At 31.9% G+C, this 21,604-nt stretch overlaps 1 protein-coding gene across 3 annotated transcripts; it reads left to right on the top strand.

Annotated features, from left to right (window-relative positions):
• The first annotated feature begins 4,581 nt into the window (after positions 1-4,581).
• LOC143058723 (uncharacterized) lies at positions 4,582-15,109 on the top strand. 3 transcript variants are annotated; one of them, XM_076232172.1, is made up of 5 exons: positions 8,150-8,287; positions 9,774-10,447; positions 11,636-11,759; positions 12,655-12,839; positions 14,690-15,109. In XM_076232172.1, the coding sequence occupies exons 2-4, from the start codon at positions 9,840-9,842 to the stop codon at positions 12,826-12,828; spliced, it is 906 nt and encodes a 301-aa protein (XP_076088287.1). In that variant the 5' UTR covers positions 8,150-8,287; positions 9,774-9,839; the 3' UTR covers positions 12,829-12,839; positions 14,690-15,109. The 3 variants fall into 3 exon arrangements, with proteins under 3 accessions (XP_076088288.1, XP_076088287.1, XP_076088286.1); XM_076232171.1 differs by having other exon boundaries at positions 14,445-15,109; XM_076232173.1 differs by lacking the exons at positions 11,636-11,759; positions 12,655-12,839; positions 14,690-15,109 and adding exons at positions 4,582-4,732; positions 6,947-7,068 and having other exon boundaries at positions 8,078-8,287; positions 9,774-10,012.
• The last annotated feature ends 6,495 nt before the right edge of the window (positions 15,110-21,604 follow it).

The raw sequence follows: 21,604 nt of genomic DNA, 5'->3' as shown, positions 1-21,604 counted from the left end.
ACTCCTGGTTTTCTGGAAATCTTAAATAAGGTTCAATGGAGCGCATTAATCCTCGATGGTGTTTATTGCAAACTCATGGACAGGTAAATTTTGGCTCAAAATTGTCTAAATATAATTCTTTTTCACATGTAAATGATGAAGTGTCATTTAAGCAAATTTGTCAGCTAGATTAACAATAAACAATGACACTATTTTTCGAAAGGGAGGGCTTTTGAGTGGGTGAATCGGTGGACTGACACAGAGCATACTGAGCAGATAACACGATTGATGTAAGTACATGTAAGTTAGAATATTTTATTTAAAGACGACATATATAATATATATATGTACATGATAACAGAGTAATTTCGAAAAAAAATATTAATTTCTGCAGAAGAGGATATCTGAGAAGTTGAGGTACGGTTGTAATTTCAGATAGAAGCCAATTATAAGACCCAGTGGCGGATCCAGAACTTTTCATAAGGGGAGTCGCTCCAGTCAAGCTTCAGTGATTTCCTATATAATAAACCAAATTTTTCCCTCAAAAAGAGAAGGGGGCTGGCTGGATCCGTCTTTGAGACCTCAAAGTGGTGTCCAAGTATTCACATTAACCTACAATGATGAAATAAAAAATGCAAATACAAATTTATTTTCACTAGTAAAAGGGCTTCTCAATGGTGATAATGGGAGAACATTGAAACAGTGCACATGCATTTTCTTAGAATCAAAATATTGTAATAAGCATTGTTCATAAGTTTCATAACATTTAGTTGAGGCAAACACAACTTAGTTAATAGGGAACAGAAACAAATATTTCAGCATTTTTTATGCTCCACCTACAATAGTAGAGGGGCATTATGTTTTCTGGTCTGTGCGTCCGTCTGTTCGTTCGTCCGTCTGTCTGGGGCCCCAGCTTCAGGTTAAAGTTTTTGGTCAAGGTAGTTTTTGATGAAGTTGAAGCTCCAATCAACTTGAAACTTAGTACACATATGTGCCCTATGATATAATCTTTCTAATTTTAATGCCAAATTAGAGTTTTGACCCCAATTTCACGGTTCACTGAAAATAGAAAATGATAGTACAAATTTCAGGTGAAAGTTTTTGGTCAAGGTAGTTTTTGATGAAGTTGAAGCTCCAATCAACTTGAAACTTAGTACACATGTGCCCTATGATATGATCTTTCTAATTTTAATGCCAAATTAGAGTTTTGACACCAATTTCACGGTTCACTGAAAATAGAAAATGATGGTGCAAATTTCAGGTGAAAGTTTTTGGTCAAGGTAGTTTTTGATGAAGTTAAAGTCCAATCAACTTGAAACTTAGTACACATAAACTCTAGAACAGTAAAAATGATGCCACCAAAATTCAAACTCGATCAATCTGTTTTTCGTGGTAATAAGCATTAATGTATATAAGTTTCATGTCATTTGGTTGAGGCAATTTTGTGATAATAAGCCAATAACAGTTGGTTGAGGCAAACTCACTTTTTATATTCTAGAGTTTGACCCTTTACAAATGGAAAATTGAAACTTATACACAATGCTAATTACCACAAAAATTGCTGAAATATTTGTTTCTGTTCTCTAACTTAAGTTTGCCTTAAACCAAATGTTATGAAACTTACACAATGTTTATTGCCATAAACCTCAGATCAAATTTGGATAGCCTCACAGTTACAGTTTCTGAGTTATGTCCCTTTATAACATTATGTGCAAGCGGGGGCATCATCTGTGTCCATTCTCCATTTATGTATTTTTAATCGAGCCAGAATACCACAAATTTCATTGTCATGATTGTGATATAACTTTCAATACAAATGGTAAATTTTTCATTCTTAACAGTTTTTAATATTATAAAAAAAATTTGGAAGACACCCCCAGCTGGTCCAGGTATTTTGGGTCTATGAATACTGTTAATCATCATTGACAACTTTTGGCTTCAGAACATTTTGGATCCGTGATTGGGGTCAGGGTTTCTCCAAGTACATGTAGCATATTTACCTGACGATATCGGGATATAGGTATTTAGTCGGATCCTAACATGTACTTGTGATTTGTTTTCAAACCGGTATTGATAAAAATAAACAAACAAATGTCAAAATGTTCAGGACTTAATTAAATCTGTATTTGGGTAAGATGATGCAAGCATACGATTTTAATTGCGTCTTACACTTTGAGAAGCAAATAATCTTTAACTACTTTATTAAAATATTGTGTAAAAACGTTAATTAAACAATGTATGAGCTATGAAAGTCAAGTGGTTCAAGCATTTTTTCTGAGGAATTTAAGTTTTAAAAAATTTCAAAGAAATATTTTTTACAGTGGGTTCTAGCTTTCATTAGTCTTCACTATCCTATAGATTAACAACTTTTGGTTATATTTATAATTTAGAATCTTCATTGAAGGTGGAGCACGAATGCAGAGTTAATTTATTACATTGATGTGCCATTTGTATGCAAGAGTGACATTCCTTTGTATTATGTGCCGATTCGAAAAAAAGTTATGCGATTATTGTCTCCCTTTAGGTTTTTGATATAAATTAATAATTACAAAATGTATCAATTCAATATATTTTAGTTTTTGTTATTGGTGTATCAAAATCATTGATGTACGAATATAATTTCATAAATTTGAAACGTTTAAAATGATTACATACCAATATAAAGAACCGTTCATCATTTTTGTAAAAGACTATAAATGAAAGTCAAATTATGTATCTCCCCTTCATGATATATTGATTAGGAAATTAACCAGAGTTATCTAATATTAATCACTGAGAGGGACTAGCAAGCAATTTTTAATTGTAGCTTATTTAACGTTAAAACAATTTTCCACTATAAAATAATGTTACTTTATACAAATATAAGGACTTTGTTAGCTAAATCTACAAACTTTATGAGATACATGTATTATGAATTTTTATTACAATAGATTAATATGCTACTCCAAGCTTCTTGATTTGAAAAATGCATCATTGTTTTTTGACAATGAACCCAATGTGATCACTTTGAAGCCTCAAATGTACTTTTATGAAGAGATTAGTTTAACCTAGTAGTATAACTTTTGAAAAAGATCCATTCAAGAACCAGACTATTGCTATTTTGAAATTTTACAATGAAGTTCAAGGCCGTATTCTACCTAAACTGGGCCAACAGGAATCGTGCCTTGCTGCATCCTTTGGCATGTGGCAGGTGATTGATCGTGATGCTTCTGGCTCAAGGCATTGTTGGGCATATTGAGGATGTATAATTGACTTGGAAGTAATTATCTACTATAGTAACATATGAGTAATGAAATCAGTTTTCCACATGAGCAAAAAGGATATAATTATCATATATATTTAACTATTTGTTTGATATTTCCAATTTTTGTTTTATATCATATTTTGAACATACGGTATATATATATATTGACTAAGTACATGAATAATGCATTTAAAAAACATACTCTTCATGTTGTTCCTTAACAATGTTTAAGCATTGTTAACTGTGTTTTGATACATGTATTTCTAACAGATTTATTTAAAAATCAATATTCATTAAGCTTAATTTTAAATAGCTTTTATAAAATCCATTTTATTTAATAGGATTTGAAACTGTAAACAGGGAAATTTTCGCGGTAGTTTCGTTGTAAGAATTCAAACGTGAAAATATCAAGGAAAAACTCTTTTTATTACATTAACTTTAATTTACAAATTGTGACTTGGATGGCACTCATACCACATCTTCTTATATCTGCGTATATGAATAGAATATCTATAGGACTATTGTATATAACATTGATTTTATAGACGATACATATATAACTGAAATCATAACTGTATATCGTAATGAAAAGCTTTGTTAGAAGTCATGTCTTTAACTCAAAGCAGTAATCTCAAAAACATGGAAGCGAACATTACGGATATTGTTATGTTAACAACACTCATTACAATTATGTTTTAAAATGACACCTGTCAATTAGTAATAAAAGTATCGCCTTGTTGATCTATTACAAAGATTAATAAGATCAAAAGATCGACCCTGACAGCATTTTATTTTAATTCATTCCTAATTAGGTCTACTTTTCTATTATTGTGTATGTGTTTTTACAAGCATTGAAACATGACAAACTTTTAATCTACTTAAACATTAATGAACCAAAAACATAAGATTTCTGATTGATTTTATCACTTGATTTAAGATATATGTAAAGCTGTTCACTTTCCAAATCATTTATGAAAATATTTATATAGGCCACTGGGAAATCGCGAATTCAAAACCGCGCTAATTTGGATTGTGTTAGTAAATCGCAAAATAAAGACGACTAGAAAATGTCTTGGTTTACAGTAAGTCATTATAAGTATTTCTAGCAAACCACTTTGTATGACAGTTAATATACCAGTAATTTCTTATACTAGTCCATTTTGGTATATTTTATTGTACCTACATTCTAAGTCTGTAAATTTTGTATTGATTGGACAAAGACAATTGTTCAAAGCACTTTATATATAATCATGCATTGCTAATTACAATGAATTATAAGTTCTATAAATCTCTCAACCATATCGTTATGTTTGTATCAAAATAAGTAATAAATAAGCGTTTTGTTTTTGTAGAGATAGGACTTTTTTTATTACTGGCCTGGTAAACGAAAGAAACATGCAATGCATATGATCAAATGTTTAGAGATGAATTCCTTCAACATAATCAACCGATAAACAGTATGATATCATGTATTCAAAGTTTTCAAGGAAAGATGGTTTGATACTTGTAGTAAGTATACTATTTTGTATGTTCTACTGTGTGTATACTTAATCTACATTGGCTTAAGTGGTATATCATGTATAGGAGCCTGTAATTCAGTGGTTGTCGTTTGTTTATGTGTTACATATTTGTTTTTCGTTCATTTTTTTACATAAATAAGGCCGTTAGTTTTCTCGTTTGAATTGTTTTACATTGTCTTATTTGGGACCTTTTATAGCTCACTATGCCGTATGGGCTTTGCTCATTGTTGAAGGACGTACGGTGACCTATAGTTGTTAATGTTTGTGTCATTTTGGTCTTTTGTGGATAGTTGTCTCATTGGCAATCATACCACATCTTCTTTTTTATATTAGGGGGAGTTGAGATACTTGACGCCCGCTGCAATTTTATAAGACCGCAATAAGGTTCAATACATCAAAAGGAAGGTTGTGAATTGTTTTTGGGACTGATGGTCTCAACTGTTGAGAAATAGGGGCCCACTACAAGCATTTTTTTTTTTCTAGTTTCGGGACAATAATTGTGTAAGGGAATTTTGGTTGCTCTGAAAAGAGAGGGACGAAAGATACCAAAGGGACAGTCAAACTCATAAATCCAAAAGAAATTGTATCAAAAGGTTCAAAACCTCAAGTAGAAGGTTATGGTTTAGGGTTAAACCCCTGCGGTGGTATTAAGCTGTGCTTAGTGTAGCAGTTTATTGCTCCTGTCCCAGGTCAGGAGCCTCTGGCCTTTGTTAGTCTTGTATCATATATATTTTTTAATTTAGTTCATTTATAATAGATAGATAGATAGATAGATAATTTTATTAACCAATCATGGTGCCCAAAATTTGAGCTATACAATCAAATGAATTACAAAATAAAGCACAGAAAATGATTAGAATGATTAAAGTACATTTAAACAAAAAACCACATGAATACACATTTACACTAATTAACCTGATATAAACCAAGTTATTGACAAAACATAGTTGTTATGGGTGCCACTGTGACCTGGAGAAATTACATAAATCTTTATAGTTCTAGGTCTATGGGAGACAACTCCTGATCAATTTTATTTCCTATATATATATATATCTATATATATTTTTCTTCTATTTTTTTTTTCAAACAACAATATTTTCTATAATTTTCTTTCGTTCCTCAAAAAGGGAGTGCAATAAATTAGATAAGTTTGAAGTAACAAACAAATCTTCAGATGAAAGAATCCAAACAAATTTCATTTCATCAGATAATCTTGAAAAATTTTTGAATTTTGAATTTAAATTAGATAGATGTTGAGATCGAGTATTTTTTAGAACAGGACATTTTAAAAGAAAATGTAGTTCGTCTTCAACTGCGTTCTTACATAGCTTACACTTTCTGTCTTCAGCTTTAATTCCAATATACCTCCCTCTTTCGATTTCAAGATCATGACAGCTAGTTCTAAATCTTGTGATTATTTGCCTGTCTTTTTTAATAGCAACAAATGTGCTGTTCCTTTGCTTATTTGATGTTTAGTACTGTGCATAATACCGATTTTTTTGTCATGGATGGTTACATCATATCCTGTGGATTTCTAATTTAATTATCTTTCAGTGCTTTTAAATAATGCCTTAATTTATTAAAGTATCACCATTAATTATACTATAACTTTTGAACAAAAATATGTCCTCTCTCATCGGAATCAATTGGGTCTTAATTGCATCTATTTCACCCAAAATTATAAATTCATATGCTTCTTTACTTTTAGTTGTTTTTTGATAAAGTGTTGTAAGGTCTACTATCAAACCCCATTCACAAAATGAATACACATCCTAATGGTGTTAGCAATATCTTACATTAATGTCCCACATGACGACACCCATTTGACAAAACAATGGTCACATGGGCTTTAATTATGTGCAGATATCAAATATTTTTTGTCAGAGTACTTATTATTAGCTTATTACGCTGGCTCCAAAAAGTCAAACAAACCAACTGGCAATGATTAAAAAACTTACAGTAAAAGTATAACATTTAGATTAGTCCATTAAGACAAAAAGAAAAAATGAAGACAATTCCTTAAATTGTTAGCTTTTTAAATAACATTACCGTACTAAGCTGAATACTATCCCTTTCATTTACATAGAAAAGATTGATGCTTATATCTCTTTAGTATATTTAATAAACTTCCAAATATGGAGTAGTTAAACTTACAAAAAAAGACTTCTCCATCTCATAAGTTATCTATTGTTTTTATTTTCAGTGTGGGGTTAGCACCTTTTTCATCTTAACACATGTTGGAGAGTCTCTGTTTGGCAGCTCTGTCAAGGTTCCTATAGGAATTATTATAGCATGCTCCTGCTGGATCATATCAAGTTGGGAAAGGTAATAATAATTATTTTGCATGATCAATTATTTGTCAATCACCTAATAGCTATATGATCAGCTAACAATTCTCTGACCTGAATTCTAAGTGTTTGGACAATGTTTCTTCAATAAGGGGGGGGGGGGGGGGTTCTGTTAACATGTTAACAACACCTTGATTTTGGCAAAAACAGTTAATATCAAATGCAAAAATGCTAATTACAGTTAACAAAGTGGGTTGAAAACAGTTAACAGTTTAAATTTATCTCAGATTATAATTAACAACACCTTGAAAAAGTCCAAACAGGTTAACATAAAAAGGTATTACCCCCCCCCCCCCCCCCTCTTCAAAAAGACATATACAAGAGCTTCTTTTACATGTATTTTTTTTTTTGGTTCAAAGGGCTTTTTAGTATACTAGTAATTAAACAAACGTGGTGCAATTGAGAGTTGCATATCCAAGATTGTTAACCGTAAGAAATGTGCCCTCAGAGAAATAATCTTTAATGGTTCAAACAATTCTTATATTCACCCTTTCTATTATAGTGTTATACATGTAGAGATTTGATATAATAATCACAGTTTAACTTAGAAATAAGGACTTTTGAAATGGTTCTATTTAAAAACTTGAGGGCAGCATTTTTGATATTCTATGATGAAAATGTATATATTTGTATAAATTTTGCAGTAAGAAGCTATGACCAACCAAAAACGAGGTGATGTGGTATAAGTGCGAATGAGACATCTCTCGATGCAAGTCACACAATTTGTAAGATTCAAAACTTGTAGGTCAAAGTACAGCCTTCAACACAGAGCCTTGGCTCACACCTAACAGCAAGCTATAAAGGGCCCCAAAATGACAAATGTAAAACTATTCAAACAAAAAAAACCAAAGGGTTCAGTACAGAATTTCACAACTAGCACGATGACTATTTAAATTGTGAATTTCCCTTTTCCGTGTTGTAAATTGTAGTATACTAATATATATGTAGTAATATGTTGATGTACTTTTTAATTCTTAATTTTACAGATATAATGCAACACAACAATTAAACATGGTGATAGACAGGATACATAGAGAAAATGAGTGTTTGAAATCAAATCTTGCAGAACAAGACGAGATGTTGGCACAGCATCAACTAAAACAACTTGAATCTGAAAACAAATTGCGTGAGGAAAATCACAAAAGTAAACAAAAGTGTGAAGAAGTTAAAAGAGAAATGGAAAAATTTATCACAAGGTAAGGACACACAATCAAGTCCATTAAAGGTGTCCAGAACACAATACAACAGGGAGATAACTCTGGTAAAATCAGCTGGATATTTTAATTATGTTCGATTGTTAAGCTTCTCAATGATAAAAATAAGTGTTTGTCAAACTGCTATATATTTAATGAAATTTTTCCAACAAAGTATGTGGTTCAAGTATTTTGAAATTTTGATATTTTTTTCAAATGGTCTAAAAGTAAATATTTTGTCAAAATTTATGAAAATTAAACGTCAGTCTGAGTAATTTTAGTCAAGGGGTTTGGTATCACCTGAATATACTCACAACTGAGAGGTTATTTGATAGTGATCATATTCAATATATCTCAAAAAGAGAGGCAATTGAAAGATACCAAATGGATATTCAAACTCTTTAGGTCGAAAATGAACTGACTACGCCATGGCTAAAAACGAAAAATATCAACAGACAAAAAAAGTACTCAAAAGTGACAAAACTCAACACAAAAAACTAAAGATGGGGCAAACAAACCCGACCAAGAGCTAGAGTTGACCTCATGTGCTAGGGTATGATATTCAGATCCTGTTCACATGTTGCACCCGTCTTGTTGCTCATGTTAGTACTTTATATAGATGTAAGATGTGGTATGAGTGTCAATGCAACAACTCTCCATCAAAGTCACAATTTGTTAAAGCAAACCATTATAGGTCAAAGAAAGGCCTTCAACACAGAGTCTTGGCTCACACTGAACAGCAAGCTATAAAGGGCCTCAAAAATGACCCAAATGTATTCAGTAAAAAATCTGACAACTCTAATATGTTATCTTACAATTACTCCAAATAAAAATCTTTGGTCTCCTCTATCATTCATTTGAAATACTCTAAATATCTTGAGTATGTGTAGAAATACTTTGATATGATATACTAGTACATCTACATAATACACAGGAACCTGCTATTCCATGTAGACTGAACAGTACAATATAATCATGATGATATTGAAGTTTAATATTGATTGTTTGAAGTTACCTTTACCTAAATGACAACATAATTTATTCATGATCAGTAGTTAGAGAATAACTAATCCAAAATTTTGATTTAGAAAAAATTATATAACAAGTGACCACATTAATTGATATGGTCATTCTTTTCGTTATTTATAATTCTTCTTATTCCATGCTGCCAATTTTAATTTCACTTTGATGTAATGACATCAATAATGTCTTGACAACACCCATTGAATAGATGTACAACTTCAAAGGAGTGAAATTATTGAAATTTATTTCATATCTGAAATTATCGAAATTTATTTCACATCTGAAATTATTGAAATTTATTTCACATCTAAAATTATAAAAATTTATTTTCTGAGAATTAATGTAATTTCATTGCAACCTAATATAATAATTAATTTTCCCAAGAAGCGAGTAATGTCCTTATATTTTAAAATGTCATGTATTGCAAAAGGAAAACTTAACATACAATACAATTTATATTCATCAGGAGTAATTTAGAGATGGAAAATATCAAAACACAGCTCTGGTCAGTCAACACGAGTTGGAAAGTCAAATGTATAAGGATAGATGTATTAGTCTAACAGAACATTTAAGGACAGCTATGACAGAGGGGTATGCATTAGAAACTCAGTTACAAACAGCTAGGATAGATATTCAGCAAAAACATGAAGCATTTGAGCAGTATAAAAAGTCATCAAAGAAAAGATTAGACGCAATGAAAACTCAGTTACAAATAGCTTGGATAAATTTTCAGAAAGAACGTGAAGAATATGAAGAGAATAAAATGTCCTCGCAGAAAAGATATGACACTATGGTAACTAAGTTACAAACAGCAAAGATAGAATTTCAGAAACAATGTGAAAAATATGATGAGTATGATACGTCATCCAAGAGAAAAATTTACACTTTGGAAACTCAATTAACAACAGCTGGGATGGAATTTCAGAAAGAACATGAAGAATATGAAGAGTATAAAAAGTCATCCAGGAAAAGATTTGACTCAATGGAAACTCAATTACAAAAAATCGGGATAGATATGCAGAAAAACCGTGAAACATATGAAGAGTATGAAAAGTCATGCAAGAAAAAAATTTACACATTGGACATGGAAAAAAACAATTACAAAGAGTTGCTTCAGAAACTAAGAGAAATTGCAAATAAGTAAGTTACCGGTAATTAAGATGATGAAATAACTGTGGATGCTTAAATTCAGTGGGTACCAAGTTTTGTGGATTTAGGGAATGACCATTTAACCCCAAAGGGTGGGGGTGGAGTTGTGTTTTCCCCCTCCAATTTGACAAAGAAGAAAAAATTGTGCTCAAGTAGATGACAAAAAAATCTGAATCCAGATTTTCATCATACCTTATAGTATAACAAAGATTATTATAAGACAAGCTGAAGTTGCATTTTTGTCTTGTGCAATCAATAGTTTTCCATGATAACAATCAAAATGACAGCAAGCTTCTTTAGTGTCATATGATTGTTTGATTCTTTAAACTTATAATTGTTGGTGTTAAATGCCACTTTCAGTAATATTGGCAATAAAGTGCACGTGGGGGTCAGGTTTTTTTTTTGCAGAGGAAACCTCATTGAGATTGCCTGATAAAAATTTCAGAAAACCACAAGGAGAACTGACAATCCTATATATATAAGAAGATGTGGGATGAGTGCCAATGAGAAAACTTTCCATTCAAACTATAAATGATGTCATTGTTAAAGTCATCTTTAAAAATTAGAGTTATCTCCCATTGCCCAGGATTTTAGTTGAATCTGAACCAAAGCTGGTCCGAGACCACAATTGTCGTCCCTTGATTTTCGTTGTTCACAAATATAGTCTCTAGTGTTGACAGTGGGTTACTTGCCATTAATTTTTATACCCCTTCCAAATTTATTTCTCCATGTTTAATGCCTCAAATTGCAAGTAGGGGGGTGAAATTACACTGTAAAAAAATTTGGGTCCAGAATTTTAAAGGAAAGTAGTGATTTGGTCCAGCTGAAAAAGGTTGAAAATTAGCACTTCGGAAGCTGTCAAAAGATTTCAAGACGCCCTAAACATAAAATTGTCCATATTTTGAGTTAGAGACGATGAAGTTTTCTATAATTTTGATATAATTTGTCCCAAAAGTAGTACAACACACTGTAAAAGTTTCTTTGAGAAAGGGCAGGTGGGATTTTTTTTATTTTCATTTATGTTCTAAAAGAAATGCACTACGAAATAATTGTGTTCTCTGACCTAAGATTATGCAATATTTAAGTTTACTTCCCACTGATAAATTAAAGCCATTTTTACCCTTCAGTACTTACAAGCACTTAGATTAAAATTAATTGATGATATTGTTGTAATTGCAGATATAAAGACTCAGAAAGAATTCTTCAAACATGCTTATTAGAACTAGAAAAGACGAATATTGAGAATAATTCGTTGAAGTTAGAGAACAAAAATCTAAATAAGAGAGTTGTAGAATTGAAGAAGGTTGGTATATTGTACTAGTAAATTTGTCAACTAAATGAGGGAAGCACTAATGACAGGACGATTGCCTGGATAGTGACAAGCCGGTTGACCGGATGAGATATAAATAGTCATAACTTTTTTGTTTTTCGGTAGATTTGTTTAATGTTTGTAGACCTGAATGATATTAAAATATATTTTATGAAAATCAAACAAAAGAAGTGAAACAAAATAATTTTGAGCAAATAAAGTTAAGCGGACGGTATTCACACTTGCTGATATACGCTATACATAAATTCAACAAGTGATAATATGTCTTTTGTTTTCCAACTAAATGACACAATTTCTCATTGATGAATGATTATCATAATTGATCGATGGTCCTTTAATGTTAAGTGGCAAAAGTGGCAAAATAATTGCATATACTGATAGTTGTGAATTTTTTTGGAGAAAAAGAAACATCTTGAACATCAACTAATGAATATATTGAAATTAGGATCCATAATTCTAAATACATAGGTTCATACTGCAGTAAATCAAAAAAATACACCGGTTCATATTGCAGAGAAAAAACTTGTAAGCGTAGTTATCTAATTTGTTTATCCACTGTGTAGTAGTGAGTTCAAACCAACCATGTGTCAGGTGTGCTTGACTCCAATATTTATTGACTTAAATTGGATAGTCAGTTTTCTTGTCTGAGGTCTGTGTTAAAATTCTTGAAGGACACTCTGGAATCTTCTACTTATATTGATAAATGACTTAACGCCAAGTTATAGCCAATATTACTGAAATGTTAAACACCAAAAATCAATTAACATGATTAATCAACCAAAACAGAATATGCAAAACTGTCCAAGAACAAATTAAATTTTGTTAAAAACATTTTCTTCATTCAATATGCGGCTTTTTTTTATTTTAGAAACCTGAGCTTCCAACGTGTAGTATATGTATGGAAAGAGAACGTAATACTTATATTGACCCATGCGGTCACACATTTTGTATGGTGTGTGCCACAGAAGTAATGTGTCGCAATAGACAATGTCCAGTGTGTCGAATATACATGTCTAAAACCGGACAACTTTATCTCAATTGAAAAAGGAGAAGGTATGTTGAGGGGTAAAAAGTACGCACGTTATTCAGTGTGCACCACATTTTTTATGTTATTTCAAATTGACTGACAAAAATAACAGTTATTTCTAATAATTTAATTTTAAATTCCATCATGAAAAAACTTTGATGATGTCATGGTCACATGACAAAGATTGTGTCTATGATATGATAAACAAAACGTCGTCAGCCAATCAGAAGATGTGTTTCATCCAAAATTAAATTATTGAAATATATTTCAGTTGTAAAATTTATAAACATGTAGTTTCAAAGTTGCTTAGTACTATGTAAGCTTTTCTCTTAACTCTGTAAAATATAGGTTATACTTCTGTAAATATTGACAAAGCAATTTGCCATATAGGATCTTCTTTAATGGCTAAAACTTTGTCACTTTTATTATGAAGTTTCCTAAAAAAAAATATATTTTGAATTTTATAACTTCAACAAAAATTCTGCACTACTATCCCTGGACTTTGGGTCTTCCCCAGAGTTCAATTTGGCCGCCCATGTGTTTTAATACTGGTAACATTTACAAGATGAAGCATACACACCTATCTCCTGCAAAATCAATAGTTTTTCTAAGAAATTTTCATAAACATGTACAGAAAATGCAAAATAACAAAAATATCAAACTTGAAGAAAAATTCAGAATGGAAAGTTGTCTAATCAAATGCCAAAATAACTTTTCATATTCCTGACTTCATACAGGCATTTCCCATAGGCAGATCCAGGGGAGGGGCTCTCGAGATCCTTTTGTGAGAAAAATTTGGTTGATTATATAGGGAATCACTGAAGCATGCCTGCAGCAGACCCCCCTTATGTCTGTCAGTGGGCTCCCCTTTATTAAAAGTTCCTGGTCTGCCACTGTTTCCTTATGTAGAAAAAGTGAGTTCCCTCATTTTCTTGATTATATAGAGAGAAATGGTATAGTGGTCAAGCATTTACTTCTAAAAATTCTGAATAGAAATTTTCACTGTCATCTCTTGTTTTTAAGAATTCTACTTAGCATTATAAAATAATTCAACGATATACTTCTGTTATTTTACCTACTCTTTTAAATTGACAATGTTAATATAATTCATTGAAACAAAAATGTTTTTTTTTTGCACACACAATAGGCTAAACATAAACAGGTCTGGAGTTATGTACCCTGGAAATTGTATGGAAAATTACCTTGTAATAGTAATCTCATTACTACAATGCTTGAAGGATTTTTACAAAAAAGTTTAAAAGAACCAAAATATTTCAATATTTCAGCCATAGCGAAAGAAGCATTAAGGTTTACCCTTATCCAGGTATGTCCAGAAAATGGTTTCTGTTCTCTAACTTTAGTTTATCCTTTGACAACCAAATGTGAAATTTATGCGCAATATGCTTTATTACAGTTCTCTAGTTATGTCCCTGTATAACGTTATTTGCAAATGGGAGCATAATCTGTGTGCCATGGGCAAATTATCCATTTCTTTTTTTCAGTAATTGCCCTTACCATATAAAATATATGGAACTGGAAATTTTAAACTTTTTTTTAAAATATTATATCTTGAAGTGGAAAGCATGGTTTTAAAGTTTACATTTCAAATTTGATTTTTTTTTTATTTACAGGGCCAAACTTCCTACTGATGTTTATTTTCTTCATTGTGATACGTACTATCAAGATGATAAAAAAATTGAATGCACTAAGTACGAATGTGTGAAGGATGACCACAGTCTGGACAGAAAAAGATATAAGCACTATATTCTTAGTAGCCTTATAGTCTTTATGTATTTGGATGTCAAAGTCAATCCAAAGCAGGATTTTCGAGGGCAGACATATTCAAATTATCTACAAGGCAAATTGATATTTTTAGATTGACTGTTTTGAATATAACAGATCCAGTTCATAGGCAGAATCAGGGTATTTAAAAGAGGAGCATCATTGCAGGAAAAACAGAACATATAAGACAATTGGCATGATGCAAAAATGCAAAGAAAATGATCATAGAGAGGCATACCACGCCCTTTACACCGATTGGGACTTCTACTGTGACCGCCCCCAACTCGACCACTGAAGTTTGAATGAAAAAGAACTACAATTATAGTCTGCTTATTGGGATTATCATCATCATTCAAAATGTTTGGTTGCTGTCTGTGAAAGATTAGAAAGCTGGTTTCCCAAAATTGGAATACTATATATCTCTGTTATATTAACTTAACTTATAAAATTTATACCAAATTCATAGGACCTGATTTTCAGAAATATTTATTAAAAGTCAAATTATTTTATTTTCTACCTGACATCCTTATCATTTGAACTAAGGCAGCAACCATTTGATTTTCTGGGGGGGGGGGGGGGGGGGGGGGCTATGTTTTTTTTTGGAAAAAAAAAGTTTGTTTCCAGTTTTCAGAGAAAAAAAATAATTTGTCTTTGACCCTAAGAAAAAAAAAATGTTTGTTTGACCCTCAGCTGCCACTATATGTAATGCTAAAATTGAAAGAAAAAAATTGTTTTCGACTTGTCGCAAAAAAAATAGATCGTTTTTCGCCGAAAGGCGAAAAAAAAATCCATAGCCCCCCCCCCAGAAAATCAAATGGTTGCTGCCTAAGGGATAGTTGTCCCATTGGCAATCAAACTACACCTCTTTACGTCCAAGTTAAGTTGCTTTCCAGATTTCCATAAAATCTGTTTAATTGTGCATTTCTATGTAAAACCATTCAAGCATTTGAACTAAGAGATAGTTGTCCCATTGGCAATCACACCACACTGCTTTACCTTTGGTAAAGTTGCTTGTCAAATTTCTATAAAATCTGTTTAATTACGTATTTCTATGTAGAACCATTCCAGCAGCACCTGAATATAGATTATATCCCTGAGTTGGTACAATTTTCCTTAATCGACATTTGCTTCTTCCAAGGAAGCTATTAAACCACATATCAAGAGGTGAAGTAGAAATCATCCCTTCGAAAATTTAACCAACCAGTTGGTTATTGAATATCTGTTTCACAGTTGACTAAGGATATATAGATATAAGAAGATGTGGTATGAGTGCCAATGAGACAACTCTCCATCTAAGTTACAATTTATAAAAGTAAACCATCAAAGGGTAAAGTATGGTCTTCAACACAGAGCCTTGGCTCACACCGAACAGCAAGCTATAAAGTGCCCCAAAAATGACAAGTGTAAAACCATTCAAAGGGGAAAAACAACGCTATAATCTTATAAGAAAAGAGAAACGAGAAACACTTATGAACCACACCAACAAACAACAACTACTGAACATCAGAATTCTGACATAGGACAGGTGCAAACGTTTTAATAGGTACCAACCTTCACCCTTATCTGAAACATTAGTGCTACATCACAACATAGAAAATACACACTATAAAATATCAATTGAAATGGCTTAACTCAATCAAAAGAAATGTTCCTGTTGTCTTATCCATAATCACTTTTCTCCTCGAATGTGAACTTATCATTGAGTTTGTACTTGCCATATGATTAGCAACAGGAAAGTTCCTTATGTCAATGATTTGTATCGTGAGACTATACAAATCCTTGCAAATGTGGAGCAAGATCAGTTTATAATTCCAAAATGCCCCTTTCCTGATTTTTTGAATAATCTAAACTTTTGGGTTTTCTAAGTTGTGTTTTGTAAACAGTTGTTTGTTTTAAGGGTTAAATTCACGGCTGGTAATCTACACACGCAGAACATTTGGTTCTGCAATAAAAACCGTGAGAGGATTTTCCGGTTGTGCTTGAGTGGAGTATTGTCACCGCTTCAAAAGGTATGTACATTTCTAAATCTCAATTTTCTTATTCAACAGATCAAAATATTGAAAATCGGAGAATGTCATGCTGTGGTGAATACTTTAACGAAGAGATACATATATCATTTACTGTTGTACGTAGAGTTGAACTCCTACAAAATCAGTTGTCCCACAAGAAATTGCCTAAAAAAGTGACATTTCAATTTTGAAATGGTTCTATTTACAGACCTACAAGTTCAAATTTAGTTTTTTTTCGGGCAATGGGAATGAATGTTGTTTTTGGCGGCGTGTGTGCTGTCCTGTGTTGATAGACGTCTTAATAATTTCAAAAACAACATTTTTACGTGAGGTCATGCGTGAGGGGATCGGTTCTGATTGAGGACATCGTGAATGCGTGAGGGGAAGTACAAACATTTTTTTTTAGGCACTGGCTACGGTTACATGGAAATGTAACAATAATAAAAATATTATTGTTACATTGGAGACTAAATGCCGGAATGCATGGTTGGGTAAGGACCTGTTTATTAACGAATGTAACAATAATTATTAAGGCTACGGTTACATTGCGTTATTTTTACACGAAAAACAGCAATGTACGATGGGACTAGTAATATGTACTAAATAATAAAAGTTGAAGACATTTATTTTATATTTACAATACATACATTTATTACATACAATTTCTTTGCTGTAATTTTTTATTTACAATGACAGTTTCTACAAATCCAGTAAGTGGTTTTTAAAGCATGTTTAAGTCCGACACATTTTTGATGAACGAAATTACGTCCTCCATGGATACATGTACATACAGAAGTTCCCAGTATTTACAGTTAGCAAACTTTGCTTTTTTTTAGAACTGCGTTTGTATAGCTGTAAGAAGTTTGTGTCTTGATATTGATTCAGTTTCGTTTAAAACGCATCTCAAGATTTAAATTTTTCACTCTAAACAAAATTGGTAATAGGAATCTCTTCATCCATTGTTCAAAGTATAATGACAGTAATAAGAGTAGGTGTGCAGTTACATACTTAAAAGTGAAACCATTGGCCTATTATATTTTTCGCCTATGACACTCCTAATCTGGAGTAGTATCTTTAAGAACATCAAAACCATTAATACGTTAAACTATTTAAACACCATTTGTTGAATAATAATATTATTATTTATATTTATATAAAAATCGATTTAGACCCGCGAGCGCCCCTTTTTTTAAAAGTTTAATATTAAATCTAGCGTACATTGCTGTTTTTTTCTTGTAACAATAACGTCATGTAACCGTAGTCTCAATAATTATTGTTACATTTTAATTAATCGGTTCCTTACCCAGCTTTGCATTCCGGCAATTAGTCTCCAATGTAACAATAATATTTTTATTATTGTTACATTTCCATGTAACCGTAGCCAGTGCCTTTTTTTTTAATCTTTGGCTTTGTGACTTTTATTGACTCAATAAATGTGATCAATGCTGATTAAAAGCACAGATTTATCCTTATACTTTAATAGATGTAAACTGATCACTGATTCAATGAAATCAAACTATTAATTGTTTGTTCAATTTCAGAAAATGCCATTGTTCAAAGGAAAAAGGAAAAGAGGACTGAAATTGACTCTCTACAAAAAGCCATGGAGATACAAGTTATCCCCGCCCTCGAAGCGAACTAAACCCTCTGGGAGTAGTCCTGTCGTCAAATATACGTCACAGAGATCACCACATATATCTAAGAAAATGATATCGCCTATGAAAACTTATTATTTGTTTAAATAAGTCTGGACATTGAGTCTCAAGCACGAGAAAACCGATCCCCGCGAAAAAGTGACCGGACGAACAAGTTATATATAATACACAAAAATAGTAAAACGCGAATTTACGATGACCCATAACGTTACAGTGCAACATAAGAACGAACTATAAAAATCAGTTGAAAAAAGCTTAATTAAGATTCATGTTATACACATTTACGAAAGGAGTTATCTCCCCTAAAATAGTTTATTTAAAAAAAAAAGATGATTCTAAAAACACAAAATTTGATATTTGTTTAAAGATTTTGATTTATACAATAAATCACCAAATATTCTTTATGTGAATAAATTCTAACTATTGAATTGCAAATCTGTCTCCAAATTTGCAGATGTGGGCAAATAATCGGTTTAGTTTTTACTTGTAGCAAGAAAAAAAAAAATCGTTGACAACATTTTTTGTCTTCATTCTTCGTGAAACATATTATTAAACCTAGGTTCCTTCAATTATTTCAAAATCCAATCTCGTAAACTTTTTTAAGCACACTCACATACGTGTTTTTTCATGAACAATGTAGCCAAATTTAGGTAAGTTTCAACGACTGATAGCTTGAATATAAAGATAAGATTTGTACCTCCCCTCACGCATTCACGATGTCCTCAATCAGAACCGATTCCCTCACGCATGACTTCATGAAAAAATTTAGTTTTTGGAATTATTAAGATGTTTATCAACGGCGGACAGCGCACACGCCGCCAAAAACAACATGCATACCCATTGCCCGAAAAAAAAACTAAATTTGAACTTGTAGGTCTGTAAATAGAACCATTTCAAAATTGAAAATTGACAATTACTCCACTCAAGCACAACCGGAAAATCCTCTCACGGTGTTTATTGCAGAACCAAATGTTCTGCGTGTGTAGATTACCAGCCGTGAATTGTTACATCTGATATTGATTTATTACCATAACATTGTCACTTTGTTTGTCGACTTTTCTGTTTGTTTCTTCTTACCACGTCTACTAAAATTACTCGTTGATTTACAATTTAATACTGGAACCTTATATAATACTATGAAAGAATCTGAGCTATATGTTATATTTGTTTCCACAAGTTAAAACAAGTGAATGTCGTAAAAAATATGTCTTATGCTGTCATTATCCCAGTTTAACCATGTGTTCGTCTGTACGTACCATTTTAGGTTTGAGTTTTTGGTTAAAGCAATTTTCCATTAAAAAAAAGCTGTAATCTTATCAGCTTGCATCTTCCTCTAGGTATGTTCATTAAGATTTGAACTTTTTAATGATCTGCTATATGTATAATCACACTTCTATGTCAGTGAACCCTGTAAACAGTAATTATAATAATAATTCTTGATGTTGATTCCTTATTGTTAACATTTGTTTATTGGACGATTATGTTAGCACAATAGGATCCAAAAGGAAACTTGTGAAAATGTATAAAATATGAACAAGGTAACAACACCAAAAGTTACAACAAAACACAAGGACAAAACAAAAGGGACTCGCTTTTAGTACTTAAACCACCATGGTCCTCTTGATTTTTCTAGTCGGATACGACAAGATTGACATCTAAAGTTTTACCTTAAAATTCCCTTCGGCTTGTACTCCTCATTTGGTTTTCATATAAACCAAAATTTCTCAAGCTCTTAAACATTTTTTTTTGTCTGTAGGGTACAATTTACAAATACTTCATTGAACTTTAATGATTCATCTTGTCAATAAATAGAGGTCACAAAATACACTGTATTTTTGTTGAGCCTGCGACTTTTGTCGCTGAAAGCTAGACATAGGGATAGTGATCCGGCTGCAGCAGTGCCGTTAGCTTACTTTTTAAAAGCTTTATATTTTAGAAGGTGGAAGACCTGGATGCTTCATACTTTGTATATAGATGCCTCATGTTACGAAGTTTTTGTCAGTCACATGTCCAATGTCCTTGTCCTCATTTTCATGGTTCAGTGACTACTTGAAAAAAAAGTTAAGATTTTTTGTAATGTAAAATTCTCTCTTATTACTATATTTGGTATGTGCGTACCTTGCAAGGTCTTCTTGTCCGTCAGACAGTTTTCACTTGACCTTGACCTCATTTCATGGATCAGTGAACAAGGTTTAGTTTTGGTGGTCAAGTCCATATCTCAGATACTAGAAGCAATAGGTCTAGTATATTTGGTGTATGGAAGGACTGTAAGGTGTACGTGTCCAACTGGCAGGTGTCATCTGACCTTGACCTCATTTTCATGGTTCTGTGGTTATAGTTAAGTTTTTGTGTTTTGGTCACCACGTGACAATTTGTATCGGAGATGCCGTCAAAATGACGATAAGTCGAGAAGTGATAGTGGGATTTTGACTTTGATTTTAATCACTTATCTAGAAGAATTGAACAATAATTTTAACAAATCTATGATTATTTATATCAAATAAACATAATATAAAATTTTCATTTTTTTGCGAAGTTTCCCTTTAAACTGTATGCAATAGGTTTTCTATATTTGGTGTATGGAATGATTGTAAGGTGTACATGTCTAGCTCGCAGGTGTCATCTGACCTTGACCTTGGTCTCATTTTCATGGTTCTGTGGTCCAAGTTAAGTTTTTGAGTTTTGTCTACTTAAGCAATAAATCAATTGTTTTTGGTGTATGGAAATATTTTATGATCTATATGTCAGTTGCTCAGGTTTTATTTGACCTTTACCTCATTTTCACGTTTTTTTGTGTTTTTGTGTTTTGGTCTGTTTTTCTTAAACTATAATCAATAGGTCAACTATATTTGTTGTATGGAAGAATTGTTAGCTGTACATGTCTGCATGGTTCATCTGACATTGACCTCATTTTCATGGTTCATTGGTCAATTTTTAGTTTTCTTGGTTAATGTTAAGTTTATGTGACAATTGTAATAAAGCTTCATATATAGGACTATCAACATAATATCAATGATTAGTAAAGAAGGAAAGACATTTCAGCGTGTGCACTCTTGTATAAGCTAGTATGTAAAATCAGGTTGTTTGTTTCTTCATTGAACTGTTTAGCATATCATTTTAGGGGATTTTTATTATAACAATAGCTTATATAGGTCAAGGTTTTGTTCATTATTGAAGACCGTACAGCAAATTGTTGTTGCTAATGTTTGTGTCATTTTAATCATTGTATAAAGGTTTTCTCATTAGGCAATCAAACCATATCTTCCTTTTATATAGAGAAAAAATTGTTTTAACATGGTTATTCGAAACTTGGAACAAAGGTGCATTATCAATAAGGATTGCCTT

This window comes from Mytilus galloprovincialis, chromosome 14 (assembly GCF_965363235.1).
Source record: "Mytilus galloprovincialis chromosome 14, xbMytGall1.hap1.1, whole genome shotgun sequence".
Taxonomy (NCBI): domain Eukaryota; kingdom Metazoa; phylum Mollusca; class Bivalvia; order Mytilida; family Mytilidae; genus Mytilus; species Mytilus galloprovincialis.
This window is presented reverse-complemented; position numbering and strand designations above follow the sequence as displayed.

Excerpts from the sequence above, each read along its gene's own strand:
- LOC143058723 (XM_076232172.1), top strand. The coding sequence starts at position 9,840 with ATGTATAAGGATAGATGTATTAGTCTAACAGAACATTTAAGGACAGCT. Across the intron at positions 10,448-11,635 it reads CTAAGAGAAATTGCAAATAA|ATATAAAGACTCAGAAAGAA; the intron begins GTAAGTTACCGG and ends TTGTAATTGCAG. Across the intron at positions 11,760-12,654 it reads GAGTTGTAGAATTGAAGAAG|AAACCTGAGCTTCCAACGTG; the intron begins GTTGGTATATTG and ends TTTTTATTTTAG.